At 38.8% G+C, this 20820-nt stretch overlaps 2 protein-coding genes across 4 annotated transcripts; one reads left to right on the plus strand and one right to left on the minus strand.

Moving 5' to 3' along the window:
- Positions 1 to 5669: 5669 nt before the first annotated feature.
- Positions 5670 to 16895, minus strand: LOC133639182 (calcium homeostasis modulator protein 1). Of its 2 annotated transcripts, none has more exons than XM_062032274.1 (3): positions 16665 to 16895; positions 9298 to 9865; positions 5670 to 6633 (listed from the first exon to the last, which is right to left on the minus strand). In XM_062032274.1, the coding sequence occupies exons 2-3, from the start codon at positions 9841 to 9843 to the stop codon at positions 6127 to 6129; spliced, it is 1053 nt and encodes a 350-aa protein (XP_061888258.1). In that variant the 5' UTR covers positions 9844 to 9865; positions 16665 to 16895; the 3' UTR covers positions 5670 to 6126. The 2 variants fall into 2 exon arrangements, with proteins under 2 accessions (XP_061888258.1, XP_061888257.1); XM_062032273.1 differs by lacking the exon at positions 16665 to 16895 and adding an exon at positions 11005 to 11118.
- LOC133639181 (inositol 1,4,5-trisphosphate receptor-interacting protein) lies at positions 15219 to 18486 on the plus strand. 2 transcript variants are annotated; one of them, XM_062032272.1, is made up of 3 exons: positions 15219 to 15406; positions 15528 to 16521; positions 16594 to 18486. In XM_062032272.1, exons 2-3 carry the CDS (start codon positions 15531 to 15533, stop codon positions 17196 to 17198), a joined length of 1596 nt encoding a protein of 531 aa, XP_061888256.1. In that variant the 5' UTR covers positions 15219 to 15406; positions 15528 to 15530; the 3' UTR covers positions 17199 to 18486. The 2 variants fall into 2 exon arrangements, with proteins under 2 accessions (XP_061888256.1, XP_061888255.1); XM_062032271.1 differs by having other exon boundaries at positions 15528 to 18486.
- Positions 18487 to 20820: the final 2334 nt, after the last annotated feature.

Consider the following 20820-nt stretch of genomic DNA (forward strand, 5'->3'; position numbering starts at 1 on the left):
GGTGTATGGTGTGTGGTCATTAAATATGTATTCTGATATATGTTCTTCACAGAAAATGAGCTAAAGTCAGTGAGTCTCAGTTTGAAAAATTAATGAATTGTATCATTTTTCTTTTAATAAAAATTTAAAACAGGTGCCACAGACCCGAACACCACACAAGGGTTAAACGACATGTTTATTACTAATCCTAGTGTGTGCTGTCATCAGTGGAGACAGGAGGCCTATTTAAATAATAATAATTTCTCAGTCTTTGTGAAATTTTGTGCAAGTGCGGTACTTTTGCACGCATCCTGTCCATCGTCTGGGGGCCATACCTCCCCTGTCCTTCAAACCGAGTGATGTCATGTCGAGCTGAAAGATGTGTATATAAAAAAGGACTCTCAATTTGGCTAATAACATTACTCAACTACCTTCATATTCTTAGATTGAGGCCCCTTCGACACTAACTAAGGTTATCCGGTGTAAATCTCACATAACCTTATCCTTGTCCACACACACACAATGGTCGTTTAAGACTCCCTCCCCCCTCTGTCTGCTGGCGCAAAGCGACCTAGTACGCATGCGCGGAAAATGCGCACGTCATAGTCACCTCCGGTGTTGCTTTGTGTGCAAGTTCTTAAATTGAATTTACCTTATCTGAACAATATCCAGTGTTGTGGTATTTCAATTAACTGGAATCCAGTGCGCTGTGGGGCCCTATTGTAGTGAATCACACCTGAGACAACATAAATTAATCAAATCTTTAATGGACACGTGAAAGTAAACAATGTTATAAAGAACATTTGACATCAGTCAATCTAGGGATCTAGATATCTGGTCAGGACACGCCTCACTCTTTTGCCTTCATCTTCATTGTCCATTCGTTTTTGGTGACTTTATATAGTCTGGACCTAGACGTTGAGTCCACGACATACATGGCGGACATTTACTGACACAGTCTGCTTTGCCAGTCCAAATGCATTCACCGTTTTCCGTAGTCTTCACTCGTCGGCCAGGTAATACAAAGCACACGCTACCTTTTTTTTAATCACATCCACGGGAGCCCGCATTCTCGTTGTCTCTCCTTCGACAAATGGACAAAGTTTTCCGGTAAGTAGAATCACAGCTGACCCGGGCATCCGAAAGTTCTCTTGCCGTCTGAGATGTGTCGTATCCCAAATAGCTGCAATCGCGCGTTTCCTTCACTTAAGGTATTCGTGTGAGAACCTTAAATGCTGGATTAGTGTGGCTGAAACGGGGCTTAGGCTAAATAATTATTTGTTTATCCGGCTTAGTGTAGACATAGCCTGAGAAGTGTACCTAATGTTGTGACTTTATTGCAGCGAGCAAACAAAGCAATTGCATAGGCCACTAAGGGAGAGAACAGCTGCTGGGCTACAGGGTGAGCTGTGAGACGGTCAAGGGGAGTGCTTGACTAATCCCCAAGGGGGAGGGAGGGACTACAATGGGATCCAAGCCATTTTCATTCACCTCCCCTCCTCGCCTCCCATGTTAGTCATGTCCTTGCAGGCGAACAGCTGTATGGTCCGTGACGTATTGCAGAGAACAGAAAACATGATCGGATGTTACTAACGGCTTGCTGCTGATCACTTGTGTTGTCAAACAGAGAAACAAGGAATCTATTCATTGCTCGTAGCAAAATAAGAACATATGTGAGTGAGGTGGATGCAAATGTTGACCTCCTGTTCATTGCAACCGGTAAGTTGTTTTGACTCCGGCAACCTTTCCTTTTGCATAAATCAAATATGCCACAAGTGGAGCAAAGAGTAGTACCTGCCCGATTCTTATCTACATGCCCGTATTTCTACCTGTTTGTGTCATGTTATCACTTTGTGCATCAGACCTTGGCAGTTTTCACGGTTTGAGCAGCACAGACATTTGTTATGAGTGTCATCTCTGAGTTACGGCTAAACCAAGGGTGAGCAAAGTGCGGGCCGGGGGCCCACACTTTGTTATTTATTGACCCAGAAAGTCAAACACAATTACAAATAGACGGAGTAGACATTGAAATGGTAAAAGAAAACACATTTTGCGGTCTAATAATAGATGATAAAATGAACTGGAAATCTCATGTAAAAAATATACAACATAAAGTAGCAAGAAACACGTCAATAATGAACAAAGCAAAACATGTTGTAGACCAAAAATCACTTAATATTCTCTACTGCTCGCTAGTGTTACCATATCTGAGTTATTGTGCAGAAATATGGGGAAACAACTACAAATGTGCGCTTCATTCACTAACTGTGTTACAAAAAAGATACATTTGAATAATGCATACTGTTGGATATAGAGAACATACAAACCCTTTATTTATTGAATCAAAAATATTGAAATTGAACGATTTGGTGCATTTGCAAACAGCTAAAATGATGTACAAAGCAAACTTTAACCTGCTACCCAAGATTGTACAAAAATATTCTCAACAAAAGAGGAGAAATGTAACCCTAGAGGAAAATGTAATTAAAAACATTTGTATGTTCGTACAACACTTAAAACCTTTAGCATATCCGTATGTGAAATTAAATTATGGAAGCAAAATAAAAGCAGCCGCACCTTAAAAATTAGTCGTTGTTTTTTATAACGTGAAGACAATTTTAAGTAATATAATAAATTTCTAGCATCCAGAAAAAGTCACACAAAGTCTGACGCTCTTTTTAACTTTTGTGGCCAATTTTATGCTATCAACAGGCCCAATTCCAACACGTATTTTCTCCCGTGCACACATGTCCGTACTTCACTCCCAGACACAACAACATTTCCTCATTCACCGCCAATCCCCTTTCAGACTCGGTATATTCATGATCATGGAAACTGTCAACATCAATAAGACATGAACAGGTCGTTAGAGTGGATCAATGGATGTATATAGCCTACTATTTGTGCACTATTGTAGAAAATGGATGGATGGATGACTAGTGATGCACCGAAAATTCGTCCACAGACAAAAGACTTTGATCGCCAAAACTGGATGTTGTGATGACATAAGCAATATGCACGGGATTGTCTGAAGTGGAGGCAGCATGTCTGTGATGTGGACGTACTTTAATACATCGCAGATGTACCCACGGACAGCGATTTACAAAATGAGCAATGTGCAAATATTAAGGGGAGAAGCAAGCAAGTGTGACATCAGGCTCGCTGCAGCTCTCACTGTTTTGTCACGGACATGAGGCGACAGAAGTAAAGAGTCTCTAAACACGAGTGTTGTCTCCAATAACACCTTTGCAATTACACCAAAATTCAGCGGCAAGTGTCCTGACGAAGACCAGAAGGTGGGCTCACATTACACCCGTTTTAAAATCTTTGCATTGGCTCCTCGTGTGTTTCAGGATCAATTTTAAGGTTCTTCTCATAGTTTATAAATGTGTTTATGGTATTGGGCCTTCTTATCTTTCCAATTTGCTTTTACCTTATGAACTTTCCCTAAGATCCTCATCTCCTAATTATTCCAAAAGTTCTATTTATTTGTTATTTATTTACTGTATATTAATTTTATTTGTATCTTTTCTAAATTGTTTTCCCTATAGCTCTTTATATGTCTTACTTGTATTTTATTCTTTATCTCTACTCATGGTTCTTACCATTTTACAAGTTTTATTATTTTTACTTTCCAGCGTTCCTCAGATGAGCCATCTGCCTCAAGGGTTATCGGCCGTGCTTTTGGGGGCGCTTATGTATCAGCGTCCTGGTGGCCATGGTCTGATGACCTCCTGGTGCACATGGCTCCTGTGATTGTGTTTACTCACATGTCTCCTCTGTACTCAGCCATGCAATCATTGGTCCATATAGTTGCATATGTGTGTATGTTGTGTGATTGATTGATTGATGTTGTGTGTGTGTGTTTGGTATCTGTGTCGGTGCGTACGTGTGTAATAATAATGGGGGATATGGGTCTGCAGGGTATTGTTTTAAAGCACTTTGCGTTGCATTTCTTTTATGTATGAAAAGCTCTTTATAAATAAAGTTTGATTTGATTAGAAAAAGATGCTAGTTTTGGTGCTAGTCGTTTTTGATAAAGAAATTGGAAAGTCTCTAGAAACTTGAAAAATTCTCAACAAATCGCATTATAATATATAAGGAGCAACAATTGAAAAATAAAGCAAAACGATATTTAAAAATATGTTATTACTATTTAATAATCACACATTATTTTTAAAAGTATCAATAGTTTTTTAGACTTTTTAAAGAAAATATATATATGATTGCAGATTATGCAAATTGTATGATGACATCATATTGACCACGCAGCTAGCCACGCCCCCGCCCTACATAGGCATATTGGCAATCTTGGAGAAACCCTGAGCCGCAATAAAAAATAAAAATTCCGCTGTTCGCTACCACATTGATCTCAGCACCCACACACAACCGCTTAAATATGCGCTCTATTGCATTGGCCATGCAGAGACTTTCAGAATCAGAAATACTTTACTAATCCCCAAGGGGAAATTGAGATTTTCAACACAATCCCATTAAGGAGCAGACAAGGAGACAGAACAGGATCTCTGAAGGGCCTGCCAACTTCCGGCGCCCCTTACAGAAAAAGGGGGTAAACCGGTGAACAGAAACATATCTAATTGTTGATATAAATCAGGGGTGTCCAAATTGCGGCCCGGGGGCCATTTGGGGCCCGCAGCTAATTGTTTGCCGGCCCGCCACACATTCTGGAAATACTATTGTAAAAATAAGGAATGAGGTGAAATCTAACAAGAAAAAGTTGCAATGTTGACACAAAAGCTGCCATGCAGGCTGTTTTTTTTCTTTTGTCTTTCTTCTTTTTTCTTTTTTTGCCATTGCTCAAAAAAAAAAATAATGACAAAAAATCCATGTTATAATGAATTATTTTCAGGGCTCCAATTACTTCAAATATTTCACTTTAAAATGATTTATGTGGTAAATATTGCATATATTGTGTAGTAGCCATATAAAAACATCAAAGTTTTCTTTGATAAAAGCGCATAAAACAAACAAAATAATAGTTCCAGCATAAAATCGACAGATATATCTGAAGTTGATCTCGTAACTTAAGTGTTGAAAGTAAACGAAAAACCTATAAAAATGTATCACTTTATGAGTGGGGCACCTTTTGGATCCCAAATATATTTAGTGATTTTTTATTTATCTTTTCACTGTGATTACTCAAAAATATGAAATAATTAAAATCAATGGTGTCCTGCATTATTGATCTTTTAGGGCTCTAATTACTAAATACTGCATATTTCAGTTTTACTATAAAAAAACTAAGTTGTTTTTGACAGAAAAGCCATAAAACATTTTTTTTAATTTGTATTACTTTATATCAACTTGAAGTTGATATAGAGATTTACTTATTTTCAACATTTTAAAGACTGAGACCCTTTATGGTCCCTGGGACCCCTAAAGGTAAAATAAATAAAAAATGCATATATTTTGTTATGGTTTGAAAATGAAAAATATCAAAATGGCCCCCACATGCTTTAATTTTTCCGTGTGCGGCCCTCAGTGGAAAACGTTTGGACACCCCTGATATAAATAGTCATATATTACAATTTGAGAGCACATATAGACCAAAACTAAAGGTCAGCAATTCAAGTTGTGAATGTGCTTTTATTCTGAAGGTTTCGCCCACGATGTTTCAGCCACTGGCAGCAAAAAAATTGTAATTTTTTAATGTAACATTGCATGGTGAAAACAAGCTTGGCGGTACAGTAACTTTGTATATAGTGCTCATTAGTTAATCTAGATGTATTTAACAAAAAGTCCACTTATGTATGCGAGAGAAAAATAGAGAGGCATAATCCAGGATTAAGGTGCATTTTCAATCTAAAATGTTTTTAAAAACAATAATTTACAACATCAATTATTTCCTGTGTTCTATGTCCACATTTGTGAAGTTCCAACCACTTCATGCGGTCTGGGATTGATCAAGTTTTATTAGTGCACTCCTTAATTGATTAATTAAAGCAACAGAATATAAATCTCGACGTTTTTAGAATCGATGAATCTAAAAAAATCTAATGCATATTATCATATTCAATAAGAGCAAATTGAATGTTGAAATCTTCGAAATGTGTAAAAAAGAAAGAAAATGCAGCATATTTCTCCAGATATTTTCAGAAAAGCAGTTTTTTTTTTGTTCTTTTGCGGTCAGACTTTACTGTAGTACACCGCCCATTCCTTTTTCTCCACATTAAGGGTGTGGCTGTTTGCAAAGCCGTTTATTGTTCCGTTCCCGTTCAGTTTGTCTTGGTTTTCCCCATTTGTTTGTTCCGTCCTCAGTGCAAGAGCTGGCTTGCAGGTGTGCCAGTTCCACAAAGCTTTATTCATGTCATCCTGCGCCCTTATACCCAGGAGTTTCTCTTCACCGTCCCCCTTCTTGTCCTCGTCTTCGTAGTCACCGTCACACTTGCCGGGGCGATGGCCGTGGAAGCTCCGCATCTCTCCGCTGATGTTCTCAAAGTACTGATGGATGCAAACCTTGGCGAAGCTCTTGGCGTGCTCCTTACAGGTTTCATCGAACATCTTACGCTCGATGTCGATGTAGTGGGACCAGTATTTGGTTTTGAGAAAAGCAGCCTGAGTGAAGCACGGTCGGATGGCGCGGATCAAGAAGGCCGTGAAGGTTATCATCAGCAAAAACATCCAGCCACAAGCCTGTGAAATATAGACACGCAATTAAACACATCTGTTTGCTCTCAGACCCCCTAATTATCAGTAAAAATGTGTTCGTATTGGACTTTGAAGCCAATAAATTGTCTTCATCTGATCAAAGAGCTAAATAAGCGAGTGGGCGTTTTGAAAGGATGAAAATAGTTCCATGGATAATATATTTGGAAGCGTACCTTTCTTAATATTAAGCCAATAAAAAGCCACAATGAGCTCAAAGTTAGCTTTATCTTTTTCCGGACTAAATATCTGCTTTGTCATCATATTTCTCTTTAAAGTGTGTAATACTTAATGACAAGTTTTTTTATGATGATTTTTAATCTACATAGAAAAACATATATTTGTGTTCAAGATCAGTGGTTCCACCTCAGAAAACCTTTGGTACCACCATAATGACCAACATTAAAATATAGTAACATAGTAGGCCTAAATATTCATTAAAAACAAGGCATGTGTTTTATTTGACAAATATATGTAATATTTTTGGCCAATTAATTACAAACATTTTGAACAGTAACACTGTGTTAGACTATTTGATCAAGTGATTCTTCGGCGTACCACTAGATAGAGCCTGCCTACCACAGTTTGAGTATCCCTGGTGTAGATAACATGTATTGGATATGCTTTGGTGTACATTTTGGGAGATTTTTGTTCCACAGTCACTTTTATAACACATTTTTTTGTGTCTGTAAACAGTCTGTGTGTGGTTGTCAATGAAACCACCCACAGCACGCCCTCACCTCAGAATTTATCTTTTTAAAATGTTCGCTGTTAAATATGTATCTTGAAGACAAACATTGCTGCTGTTTTGTTTTTGATCACGATCGAATGGCAGCAACATATTGCAAAAAAGTTGGCACGAGGTGGAATTCTTTCCCATTTTTGCTTGATGTACAGCTTAAGTTGTTCAACAGGAGGTCTCCGTTGTGGTATTTTAGGCTTCATAATTCGCCACACATTTTCAGTGGGAGACAGGTCTGGACTACTGGCAGGCCAGTCTAGTACCCGCACTCTTTTACTATAAAGCCACGCTCTTGTAACACGTGGCTTGGCATTGTCTTGTTGAAATAAGCAGGGGCGTCCATGATAATGTTGCTTGAATGGCAACATATGTTGCTCCAAAACCTGTATGTACCTTTCAGCATTAATGGTGCCTTCACAGATGTGTAAGTTACCCATGCCTTGGGCACTAATACACCCCCATACCATCACAGATGCTGGCTTTTGAAATTTGCGCCTATAACAATGATTATTTTCCCCTTTGGTCCGGAGGACACGACGTTCACAGTTTCCAAAAACAATTTGAAATGTGGACTCGTCAGACCACAGAACACTTTTCCACTTTGCATCAGTCCATCTTAGATGAGCTCGGGCCCAGTGAAACCGGCAGTGTTTCTGGGTGTTGTTGATAGTAGAGTTTTAACTTGCACTTCCAGATGTAGCGACAAAGTGTAGTTACTGACAGTGGTTTTCTGAAGTGTTCCTGAGCCCATGTGGGGATAATCTTTACACACTGATGTCGGTATTTAATGCAGTACTGCCTGAGGGATCGAGGGTCATGGGCATTCAATGTTGGTTTTCAGCCATGCTGCTTACGTGCAGTGTTTTTCCAGATTCTCTGAACCTTTTGATGATATTACGGACCGTAGATGGTGAAATCCCTGAATTCCTTGCAATAGCTCGTTGAGAAATGTTGTTCTTAAACGGTTCTACACTTTGCTCACGCATTTGTTCACAAAGTGGTGACCCTCGCCCCATCCTTGTTTGTGAATGACTGAGCATTTCATGGAAGCTGCTTTTATACCCAATCATGGCACCCACCTGTTCCCAATTAGCCTGTTCACCCGTGGGATGTTCCAAATAAGTGTTTGATGAGCATTCCTCAACTTTATCAGTCTTTTTTGCAACTTGTCAGCTTTTTTGAAACATGCTGCCGGCATCAAATTCCAAATGAGCTAATATTTGCAAACAATAACAACGTTTTCCAGTTCGAACGTTAAGTATCTTGTCTTTGCAGTCTATTCAATATAGGTTGAAAAGGATTAGCAAATCATTGTATCCTGTTTTTATTTACGATTTACACAACGTGCCAACTTCACTGGTTTTGGGTTTTGTATTATTATTTATTGAGTTAACTTTAATTAATTTTTCAGTATCAAATGGTTCAAGTTGGTCAAAAAATGTTTATAGTTTGAAAAAGGATTTTTAAATTTTAGGCTAATTGAAGCTCTTTAAATCTTAAAAGACTAGGTTGAAATCAGTTATTTGTTGGGTTAAGTTTGAAGTTGAACCATATTTCTTTCGGTTTATTTGTTTTCTTTCATGTTAATAGGGATACAATGTTATGCAGAGGTGTACTTATAACAATTTTATAGACAAATTATGCTATTTATAGTCGCGGCGGCGAGTGGGGAGGGCGCAAAATGTAACAGAAAATAATTGAGAAGCACTGCCTTAATTGGAGATCCTATATTGTTAATAGTTGTGAGTGTGAATAATTGTTTATTTACGTGTGCCCTGTGATTGGCTGGAGACCAGACGAGGGTGACCCCAGTTTCTCGCCCAAAGTCACCTGGTATAGGCTCTGTCTACAAAATGCTGTGAGCTAACAACATTTGCAAAGAAACATGAAGCATAAGAAGACAAGGCCACCTGTGATATGCATTTGATGTACCGTGACGCCGCCACTCGTATTTCTTGATGCTCAAACAAGTCCTTGCAGGGGATCTTTGCCAGGAGTTTTATCTTCTCAGTCTCGGGCATCTCCTTGATGAGACTGTAATTCCCAAACCTCTCAATATCCAAATTGACGCTGAAAGCGCAGAGGAAGCTCTTGCCATCCATGAGAGTGACGGACACCCAGACTGCAGGCGCAATCAAAGATCTCTGCGTGATGGAACACAACATGTAGCGAAGGATGGACGGATCCTTCTCCCGTTTCCCCGTCGGCCTTCGCCACTCCTCGGCGAGCACGGACACGTTATTGTTCAACACAAAGCCCAATAAGAAGAACCATATAGGAGGGACGATGAGCAGACCAATGCCGTAGCTGTGGTTATATTCGGGCATGCAGGGGCAGCTGAACTCAAAGACAGAGTACATCTGAGCACTGGCCAGAGCCATGATTCCACAGATCCCGTTCATGAAAGATTCCTGGTTGGACTGAAGGAACTGGAACATCATACGGAATTTATCCATCTCTTCTCAGGCCTTTAGATATCTGTCAAAAGAAGGACATCGGTGTGTTTAATTGATTGGAACACAATTGTGCCAGCCTTCAGTAGGTCATGTGACAATGCAATTCAAAAGTATGAAGTCACTTGCGACGTCACCAAATCTCGTGCTCAGTGAGAATGCAGAACCTCCATTTGCGAACCCCTCTTTGTACGAACTTTTCCAAATTGTTTTACTGAATGAGACACCCAGAATGTACATGAAAATAAAAAATGTGGGATTTACAATATTAACTACGACCAATAAAACCCTGAATATTGACAACATATGAACGTCACTCCCCCTCTCCATCGACATATTTTACAATCAAGCGAAACGTAACAAAAATGCAACCAAAACAGCGAAATATGAACGCGAAGCGTTGAAAAAACCCCCACTTACAATCTGATACATCTGATATATCACTAAGCTTTAGAACTTTATTCTAAAAATCTCCTTCCGCATTTGTCCCTGACACCCGCATTTCAGGCTGGCCGCTCTGGAAACACTCTGTGGAAACGCTCCCCACCCACACTGCTTGGTGCCTCGTCTGAGCTGCTGTGACTTAGATTACCATAGTAACTAATTAGATGACCATAGTTACTAGTATATCATGCAAAAGGGCAGATTCCAACCATTGAAATACTTTGTATAGTTCCAAGACTTACGGTCATTGGAAAACATCACTGCACATCATAATGGCAGCTACAGTTTCCATTTTAAAGATCTAAAAAAATTATTTGGAACTGTCCGGCGGGCCAGATTGAAAAGCTTAAAGGGCCGCATGTGGCCCCCGGGCTTTAATTTGCCCAGGTCTGGCATAACCCATACAATGTGTTCTTTGACTGCATATTCAGGTTTAATTGTCCAAAACATGTTACACAGTAACTATTAAGTGTCTGTTTTGCTCATTTTGCATCAGGTGACTTCTCACGGCTCTTTTCTACAGGATTAGAGAGACTTTACAACACAGCAGAAATGTTCTTAATAAGGATTTTCAGCTGACTAATAAATTGACACCAACCCTTGATAAGTGTTACCATATGCTCTTAAAGTACCAGCTTAGTCAAAGCCAGCTTGTATACAGACAGCCTGCTGTTAGTGGATAAATATTGATAAAAGTGTAGGACAAATAGCAACACTTACGCGATTGAAACGGACAGCTCACACATTTAAATCGTTCCTTTTCAAGTAATTTGCTGTTCTTTTGTCGTGGTCTTCCCATCGCATGTCAGACTGACTGAAAGGTGTTTCTCTAAGCCTCTGTGGGGATGCTCACAGCCAATCACAGGCTTTGTTGTTACACCCTGCCCCTCACACGCACCTGTGCATGCAAAAGATTCTCATTCATCACCTGTGACTTTTGCCAAAGACGATAAAACCAATGCTGAATAGCAAAAATACACGTTTAAGTGGGTTTTTTACTGCTTTTTTTTTTACTTTGCTGAAGGTTGTATGTTTGTGTTTGGAGTGAACCGATTGAGACATGCAACGTGCATTCAAATGTGTTCGTTTGATTCTGTAAACATTTACATACCAGCTAGATAATGCCTGATTTCTTTTTTAATACACATAATCATTGTTGAAATTGTTTCTCGGTATTTATGAAAACAAAGGATCTCAATTGTACCTAGAGTACAAGGGCCCTTCCACCAAATGGGTGCTATTCGCATCCCAAGGAAATCATTGTATAAATACATGATGAAATTAACTGTAAAGCACATTTTAAGCACAGTATCTTGTAGATCAGGGTTGTCAAACGTATGAACAGGTTTTATCCGGCCCGCGGAATGAGTTTGCTAAGTATAAAAAATTGCAGAAATGTTTTAATGAAAGAAACCGCTGTTCTAAATGTGTTCACTAGATGTCACAAGAGCAATTATTTGTATCTTTGTAGATGATGCTACACTACCGTTCAAAAGTTTGGGGTCACCCAAACAATTTTGTGGAATAGCCTTCATTTCTAAGAACAAGAAGAGACAGACTGTCGAGTTTCAGATGAAAGTTCTCTTTTTCTGGCCATTTTGAGCGTTTAATTGACCCCACAAATGTGATGCTCCAGAAACTCAATCTGCTCAAAGGAAGGTCAGTTTTGTAGCTCCTGTAACGAGCTAAACTGTTTTCAGATGTGTGAACATGATTGCACAAGGGTTTTCTAATCATCAATTAGCCTTCTGAGCCAATGAGCAAACACATTTTACCATTAGAACACTGGAGTGATAGTTGCTGGAAATGGGCCTCTATACACCTATGTAGATATTGCACCAAAAACCAGACATTTGCAGCTAGAATAGTCATTTACCACATTAGCAATGTATAGGGTGTATTTCTTTAAAGTTAAGACTAGTTTAAAGTTATCTTCCTTCAAAAATAAGGACATTTCAATGTGACCCCAAACTTTTGAACGGTAGTGTACGTATTTAAAAAAAACAAAAAAAACACATGATGTTAGTGCACCAGTCGAGGTAAATGAGCAAACTACATAAATAACATCCTGTAATTTGATTTTGATATTTTTTTTTTATCTTGATAGACTAACACCAATGAGTTGACTGATGAACGTTATCACATAATTTATTAAGAAAGTATAAATAATGACAAATACAGATATAATACTATTAACCGCAACATGTAAGTGTAAAAAAACCCAACAACATTATGATTTGTATATTTTCAGAATGTGCTTGTTCTATTCTTAAACAAAGAAAACAATCTGAAGTTGGCTCTATTTTTAAGTTATCGTGCCGTGATTTTACCTGTCCGGCCCACTTGGGAGTAGATTTTTCTCCATGTGGCCCCCGATCTAAAATGAGTTTTGATACACTGCTGTAGATTGATCTAATTGCAATACAATTTCAAAAATAATTGAAACAACCTTGAACACTGGAATAATTAAAGTTAAGTTAAGTTAAAGTACCAATGATTGTCACACACACACTAGGTGTGGTGAAATTTGTCCTCTGCATTTGACCCATCCCCTTGATCACCCCCTGGGAGGTGAGGGGAGCAGTGGGCAGCAGCATAGCCGCGCCCGGGAATCATTTTTGGTGATTTAACCCCCAATTCCAACCCTTGATGCTGAGTGCCAAGCAGGGAGGTAATGGGTCCCATTTTTATAGTCTTTGGTATGACCCGGCCGGGGTTTGAACTCACAACCTACCGATCTCAGGGCGGACACTCTAACCACTAGGCCACTGAGTAGCATAATAGCATTTATTGCCAGTTCCTACTTCCTAAAATGAGATGTTACCATAAATAAAATCATTTAAATCCTTCAGAAATATTCATACTTATTTTATGTCTGTGGGTTTTCACATAGCCCTGTAACTCTTTTTTTTCTCCACCAATTTTTTTTGGAACACAACAAACAATTCAAATAATCAAGCATCTCCAATACAATATCTTCATCAGCAAAAAAAACAAACCTATAATATTAAAAGACAATTAAAAATAAACATGGTGTTTGAAAAGTAGCAGTAGCAAAGCTCATATTGTCTTGCCCCATCACTCAGATGATTGGATTTTTAACCATCGTTACAATTCATAATCACCTATAATTGACAATATTAGGTATATTAACAGAATACATATAATATTGAATTGTATTCACATACAGTGCATCCAGAAAGTATTGACAGCGCTTCACTTTTTCCACATTTTAAGTTGCAGCCTTATTCCAAGATGGAATCAATTCTCTTTTGTCCTCAAAATTCTACACACAATACCCTATAATGACAATTTGATTTGTTTCAATTTGGCAGATTTATTGAAAATAAAGAAAATGTAAAAAAAATCAAATGTTAAGAAAATTATAAAATATATTTTTTCTCATTGTCTGAGAGTCTTTCAGGTGCATTTTGACAAACTTTTCACTAAGACAGGGCTTCCGTCTGGCCCCTATACCATACAGGCCTGGTTGGTGGATTGCTGCAGAGATAGTTTTCCTTCTGGAAGGTTCTCTTCTCACCACAGAGGAATGTTGTAGCTCTGACTAGACTAAGATGAATGCAGCAATGTACAGAAACATCCTGGATGAAAACCAACGCTTTCCATCCAACCTGATGGAGCTTGAGGGGTGCTGCTAAGAAGAATGGGCGAAACTGCCCAAAGACTATAAGGCGCACTTAAAATCTTTTTTTGCCTCTCAAAACTCGACAGTACGCCTTATAACCCGGTGTGCCTAATGTAAAGAAGTTTGGTTGAGCTTACCCACCTCAAAGCTATTTTATTTGGTACATGGTGTAATGATAAGTGTGACCAGTAGATGAAAGTCTTTTTTGCACTGGCTCCCTGTTCATTTTAGAATTGATTTTAAAACCTTGCTTTTTGTTTTTAAAGCTTTACATGGTCTGGCACCTCAGTATATCTCGGACCTCATCCAAATTTACACTCCTGCGCGCGCTCTGAGGTCCGAGAGCCAGCTCCAGCTCGTGGTGCCCAAGACCAGACTTAAATCCAGGGGAGACAGGGCCTTCTCTGTGGTCGGCCCTAAGCTCTGGAACACTCTGCCCCTCCATGTTCAAACTGCTCCCACAGTGGAGTGTTTTAAGTCTCGTCTTAAGACCCACTTTTATTCTTTGGCTTTTAACATTACGTGAGTTGTGTGGTCCTCTGTCCTCTGTTGTCCTCTGTGGGTTTTTTTTTGTTTTTTTTGTTTTTAATAAATTTTGATTTCTATTTACTGTTTTAATTGTTTTTTCCCTTTAAAATCGTTTTTAATCATATTTATTTTTATATTGTTTTTATATTGGTTCTATATTTATTTTTTATTTTTTATTCAGTCATTGGTGGAGCTAAGGATAATATTTGATTATTGTTTTTAATATTGTTTTTAATATGGTTGTGCAGCACTTTGGAAACATTTTTGTTGTTTAAATGTGCAATATAAATAAAGTGGATTGGATTGGATTGAAAGTCAAACATAAGAGATACGTGTATATTGCCACTATGATAGCAATATGACTCAAGTAAACAACACCAACAGTTTAAATGTTCCATTGAAAATATAGAACATTACACACGGCGCTCAAAAATCGATCAAAATATTTTAGTACGACTTTGGTTAGCTATGAAGCACTGTGAATACTTTCTGGATGCACTGCATTGTTTCCTCCTTTTGTTGTACCTATGAATACGTGTATTTCCTTTCAATTAGAATTCTGTTTTTGCCTCGTTTTATTTGCTCATCTTATGATAACACATTAATCCCTCTGAAAAATGAGAATTATTTCACGAGTCAAATGGTGTACATGCATCATTCATTTTTTTTTATCTAGTTTGTGTTAACTTTCATGCCAATTGTTACACTGTGAGATCTCATTGACAATACAGTCGACAGGAAACATGAACAGTGTGCTTGTTGTACTGTATTGCACAGGAAAGTGTCACAACTGAACACACCAAGCTGGTGCACAGGAAATAAGTCATTAACCAAAAACAAGTCACATTAAAATAGGAAGTGACTGCAGAGGCCGTGACGGTTTCAGGTTAGTCTCTCGTTTCCGCCTTCAAAACCATCCACGAATGACTGAAAAAGTCCAAAAAAGAGGTGAACATTTTATTCTTTTATTGGCAATATAATGAACATATTTCATAAATGATATTCTTTCTTGCTTTGCTTGACTGCTTTTCTGCATTTTTAAGTTGTATGCCTTTTGATCCATTCACAGACGATGCAAGGGAATCTTCTGCGAGTGTTTGTCTTTGGCCTTCTTGTGTATCTCAGGGACGAGCCTGCGACTGAGGATCAGGGCGATGTCATCTTCGAACAGCGCGATAAGAGGACATTCAAGGACTTGGAGACCCTGGACAATGAAATAAGACGTGGGAACGAGGAAACCATGCGTACTGATGATGCAAGACGGTCTTGGGATATTTATGCGTCTCTTCTTCTGGACCAAAATGTTTCAGGACAAGATGTAGCTGACAGTCAGGAGGACTATATGCCAAACACTGACATGCATTGTGAGCGTGCAGAGTCAGAGAGGAAAATAATCATTCAGTCACACACGCCAGAAGAAGAAGGTTCAAAGATGGTCAATGCTGATTGGGAAGGGGATTATCTCTGGGGCATATGGAATGTATTCTCCTTCATTTCAGTCATAAGCTTTTTCAGGAAATATTTGCGGAATGCATCTAAGACGGCACGAGAAAAAAACAAGGTCTTCTCTGCTGCTGAAGTTCTTCTTCCAGACAGCGGCGCTCTTCACAAACTTCACTCTAAAAGTCATCGGGTTTCATCCCGGAATAAATGGAGGGAGGAGGAATTCCTGGAGGGGTTTTTGGACGACCTGCTGGAATCCATGAGGGCTGCTTGCGATACAGATGCCAGTCTTGTAATTGGAGACTTTCAGATAGTGGACGTATGTGACGTCATCGTCCCTTTGACTCTTCCTCGACCTTTCACCTTTGAAGGTGTGCTCTGCAGAAAGCAGGCAACAGACCTTCACCTCTGCGGCCAGATACGACTAGTGGAAAAGAAAATCCGAAATGGCTGCCTCTGCCTGTCCCCGGATGCAGATGACATGGTTTGCTTATTGCATGGTGAGAATAAGGAGTCCAAGACGAAAGCCTGCACAGAAGCTTTCAGTGGTCGTTTTTGTGTAAGAAACAGCTCATTCTTGTCAAAGTCTCGGGTGAGCAGATGGTTTCATAGCATCACAGGTGAGGCTTGGGCGGAGATTTCTCATAAATACAAGTTTGACTTAATTACTCATGCTCCAGGTTCGCTTGTAGTGCGCTTTCAATCAGGCAAGAAGCTTAGATTCAACCTGAGACCTGTGTTCAAGCTAGACTCAGAGTCTTACCTCTACATCCTCCCGTCTTCAAGCACCGTGGATGAAACCTGGACTCTGTCGCTGCACATCTACGAGGATCGACTCTTACGACACGTCTCTCTACATCTCCCGGAGAACTCCTGCCACTTTCAAACTTTAGAAGCCGTTTGTTTCCTCGTCAGGGGACAGGAAGCGCTGTCGGGCAGCAGCGCTTTGACAGCCTGGCATTGCAAACTTGCTTTAACGCGTCTGCTTTGCGCCACCGAGCCTGCGCAGTGGAGGTCGGAGTTTGTGGCCGACAGGCTGCGGGACTTACTGGTCTTCCTAGAGAGAAGTCTGCGGGAGAAGTTTCTTTGCCATGTTCTTATTGGGAACCCTTTGGCCCAAAATGCCATCGCTCTCCCTGACCAGCTGACGTTTGCTACGCCTGTGAATCTCTTCCATCCCCTTGTGGTGAACGAATGTATTTACAGAAATGCACTTACTTTTTTCCAGGAGATGCTGAGCAACGCAAACATGCAAATACTTGATTATGTAGGAAACTTCGATGATTCTTCCACTTAAACGGGATGGGCGATACTGGGAATTTTGGTATCGATCTAATACCAAGTAAATACAGGGCTGGTATTGCTGATACTGATACAGATACTTTTGACTTAAAATGACACGTTTAGGGATGTTTTCGACTAAAGATTTTCATCGTCAAATCTGATTTTTGCCATAGTCGACTAACAGTCAAATCCACAGCATTTATTTTAAAGAGAAAATAAACAGATCATGGTGATATGTAGTAGTGTACAGTAGGGTTGTACGGTATACCGGCATTAGTATAGTACTGCAATACTAATGAATCATATTCGGTACTATACCACCTCTGAAAAGTACCGACCCCCCAAAACCCCTGCGACCCCATCGTCGTCACGTCGGGTCTTTGCTGGTTTACAAGCAGACGAGCATGTTTGGCAGCGCACAATCACGGAGTACTTACAAGCAGACACAGTGTGTAGACAGAAAAGGGAGAATGGACGCATTTTGGCTTAAAAACTAACAATGAAGGTGAAGTTATAACACTGAAAGGCCCTCAGGAAGAGGTGCTTTAAGACATGGCTAGCTAGCTAGCGGCTAAAGTGTTTTAGCTACTTCTAAATCACTAATCCTGGTCTCCATGGCGACGGATAAAGTAAGTTTCTTACAAGTATCATCCCTGCAGGACGAGGAATAGCTAAACATGCTTCACTACACACCGTAGCTCACTGGCGTCAAAATGTAAACTAACGCCATTGGTGGATCTACACCCGACATCCACTGTAATGATACCAAGTACAAGAGTGTATCTAGTCGATACTACTTTTGGCATCACAACATCTTCTTTAGTTGTTTTTATTAATGTATATTATGTTTATAAACTCAGGAAATATGTCCCTGGACACGAGGACTTTGAATATGACCAATGTATGATCCTGTAACTACTTGGTATCGGATTGATACCCAAATTTGTGGTATCTTCCAAAACTAATGTAAAGCATCCAAATAACAGAATAATAAGTGATTATTACAGTTCAACAGAAGTGTAGATAGAACATGTTAAAAGAGAAAGTAAGCAGATATTAACAGTAAAGGAACAAGTAGATTAATAATTCATTTTCTACCACTTGTCCTTAATAATTTTGACAAAATAATAGAATGGAAAATGACACAATATGTTACTGCATATGTAAGCAGCTAAATTAGGAGCCTTTGTTTGCTTACTAATAAAAGACTAGTTGTCTTGTATGTTCACTATTTTATTTAAGGACAAACTTGCAATAAGTAATATGTTTAATGTACTCTAAGATTTTTTTGTTGAAATAAAGCCAATAATGCAATTTTTTGTGGTCCCCTTTATTTAGAAAAGTAGCAAAATATTGGTATCGGGACAACACTAGTGTACAGTATACTCACCTATGGGCCTGATTTACTAAGATCCAAATACAACACGCTAGACAGCGTGTGCAAAAAATAAATGTGTTTACTATAAGTGGGCGTGTTGCATGTGATCTACCAAGACTGCATGTGCAATCGGAAAGTGGTGCAGACCGCCTTATTTAAATAAGGATTTTGTGTGCACGGAGGCGATCATTCACACCTGTGTGCGATGTGTTGAACCCGCGGCACATATCTATAATCTGTAAGACATTTTTCGAAATCGCAATCTGAACAACAGAAACATGCAAACTGACACTTAAATCTGTGCGCCAGGCTGTGAATTGCATCATTTGTGTGTATTTAATGTATTTTATTTTTATTTCTGGTCATCCAAAACGTTTCTCCGTCTGTCTTTGCAGCGCGAGCACTGAACCTGCAGCCATGTGTGGAACAGTCAGTTTGCACATCATGACACGTGCTAAATAAAACACAAAATAGTGCTTGCAAAACGGTGATGAGTGTTGATAAATCACATTGCTAAATAATTCTATTTGCATTTTCTCCTCCTAGTATTGTGGGCGTTTTGAGGATCAGCATACATTTTGCATATTAATGAAGACAGACACAAAATTGATTGCACGCCTTATTCTGCTCACTTAACAGACGCAATCCACTTCAGCTCTGCGTGTGCCGTTAGGTTTGCATGTGTTTTAGTACATGCAAACTTTTAGTAAATCAGGCCCTAGGTCTCAGTAATGTACTGGACCTGCTCTCACTTATAAACATATATATAAAAAAATCTAATTTGTGACTTTTTCCACCTCAAAAAAAGGCCAGTTCAGTGAAGTTCTTGAATCTGGAGCAGCACCAAGAGGACATTAAACTTGAAAGGAAGTAAATGTAGTAACACAGTTTCTACATGTGAACCAGCGTGTATTACCTTTGCAAAAGCAGCACTTCACCTCCGGGGCGAGGTGGTGCGACCCGGCCCGCGCCGTGTCCAATTTCCACGGGTCGACAGCAGAATTTGAATGGCAAGAGGCGCACGATGGCACGGCACGCTGACCGCTGTCAGACATGTTTTCCTGTACATAAAATTTCTACTCGCTGTCCTCAAAATGCAGGTAGTTTAAATGTTAATTACAAATGGAACAAAAAGTACCATATTTACATAATACAAAAATAGTATAATGGTAGCTGTGAAATTATTTATGTGCAATTGAGATGCAGTGCTGTGAATTTTGTCATTTGTTCTAAAGTCCTGTCAGCTGTTAAGGAAACTGATGGTGGCAAAAAAATATTTTAACTAAATTATTGCATTCAAATGATTGTTTTAATCAGATTAATCACTTTTTCATTTGGATTAATAATATGGTATTCAAGAGAATTTAAATAAACTTAAACATACATAACAAAACATACATAAATACAATTGTCAGAATTTCATACAGGAATTTTTTTATTTTTTTTAAATGTTTTTAATTGAATGCATTGTCATTTGTTTGCTGAAAACTTGATGACGGTTTTAAGTTTATTTTAAGTGACATTTACCAGTGAGCACTGGATTTGCAACGACTTATGCATTGACCATACTAAACTTCTAACAATCTTTCAGGTAACCATAAATTGCACGATTAATGTGATCATTTTTTGAGAATAATCACTTGAGTTAACTTATTTTTCATTGACCTAAGTAAAACATTTTAAAAATGTTCCTGCAGGATATTCTGAAAATAAAATTGTATTGGTGCCAAAATATTGAGGTCTTAAGTTATTTAAATAAAGCCAGCGAACAATAACTTGTGATTAATCATGGTTAATGCAATTTAAAAATGTGATTAAAAATTAATTTGACAGGACTAAATATTTTTATAGCTAAATACAACAATGTAATAGTAAATAAAGTATTCCCTTATTGAGTCCTACTACAGACAATTGTCTATTACAAGAAAAACTGCAACAAAGTATCGATCCCACCACACCAATATAGATATGATACCAATATCCACATTGGAATCCGTACTATCGATAATTTAGATGGATACGTCCAGCCCTACCAGTTGAGGAACTCTATTCGACCACAGTGTAACTTCCATTAAAGTTATTAATTGCGTTCCTATCCTAGGGCAGGCAGGAAAGTAGTGTAGAAAATGTGACGTGTGAGTGGGAGGAGTCAATGACAAATTAGAATAACTTTGGTTATTATGACCACAGACAGGATTTTATGCCTTAATGTTACTTTCCACCTTGTTAATAAAAGCTTGTGTTCCGACTATCATGG

The sequence above is a fragment of the Entelurus aequoreus genome, linkage group LG22 (genome assembly GCF_033978785.1).
Source record: "Entelurus aequoreus isolate RoL-2023_Sb linkage group LG22, RoL_Eaeq_v1.1, whole genome shotgun sequence".
NCBI lineage: Eukaryota > Metazoa > Chordata > Actinopteri > Syngnathiformes > Syngnathidae > Entelurus > Entelurus aequoreus.

Coding starts and splice junctions, on each gene's coding strand:
- LOC133639181 (XM_062032271.1), top strand. CDS start 15,531: ATGCAAGGGAATCTTCTGCGAGTGTTTGTCTTTGGCCTTCTTGTGTAT.
- LOC133639182 (XM_062032274.1), bottom strand. CDS start 9,843: ATGGATAAATTCCGTATGATGTTCCAGTTCCTTCAGTCCAACCAGGAA. Junction 6,634..9,297: donor ACATCAAATGCATATCACAG/GTGGCCTTGTCT, acceptor TATATTTCACAG/GCTTGTGGCTGGATGTTTTT.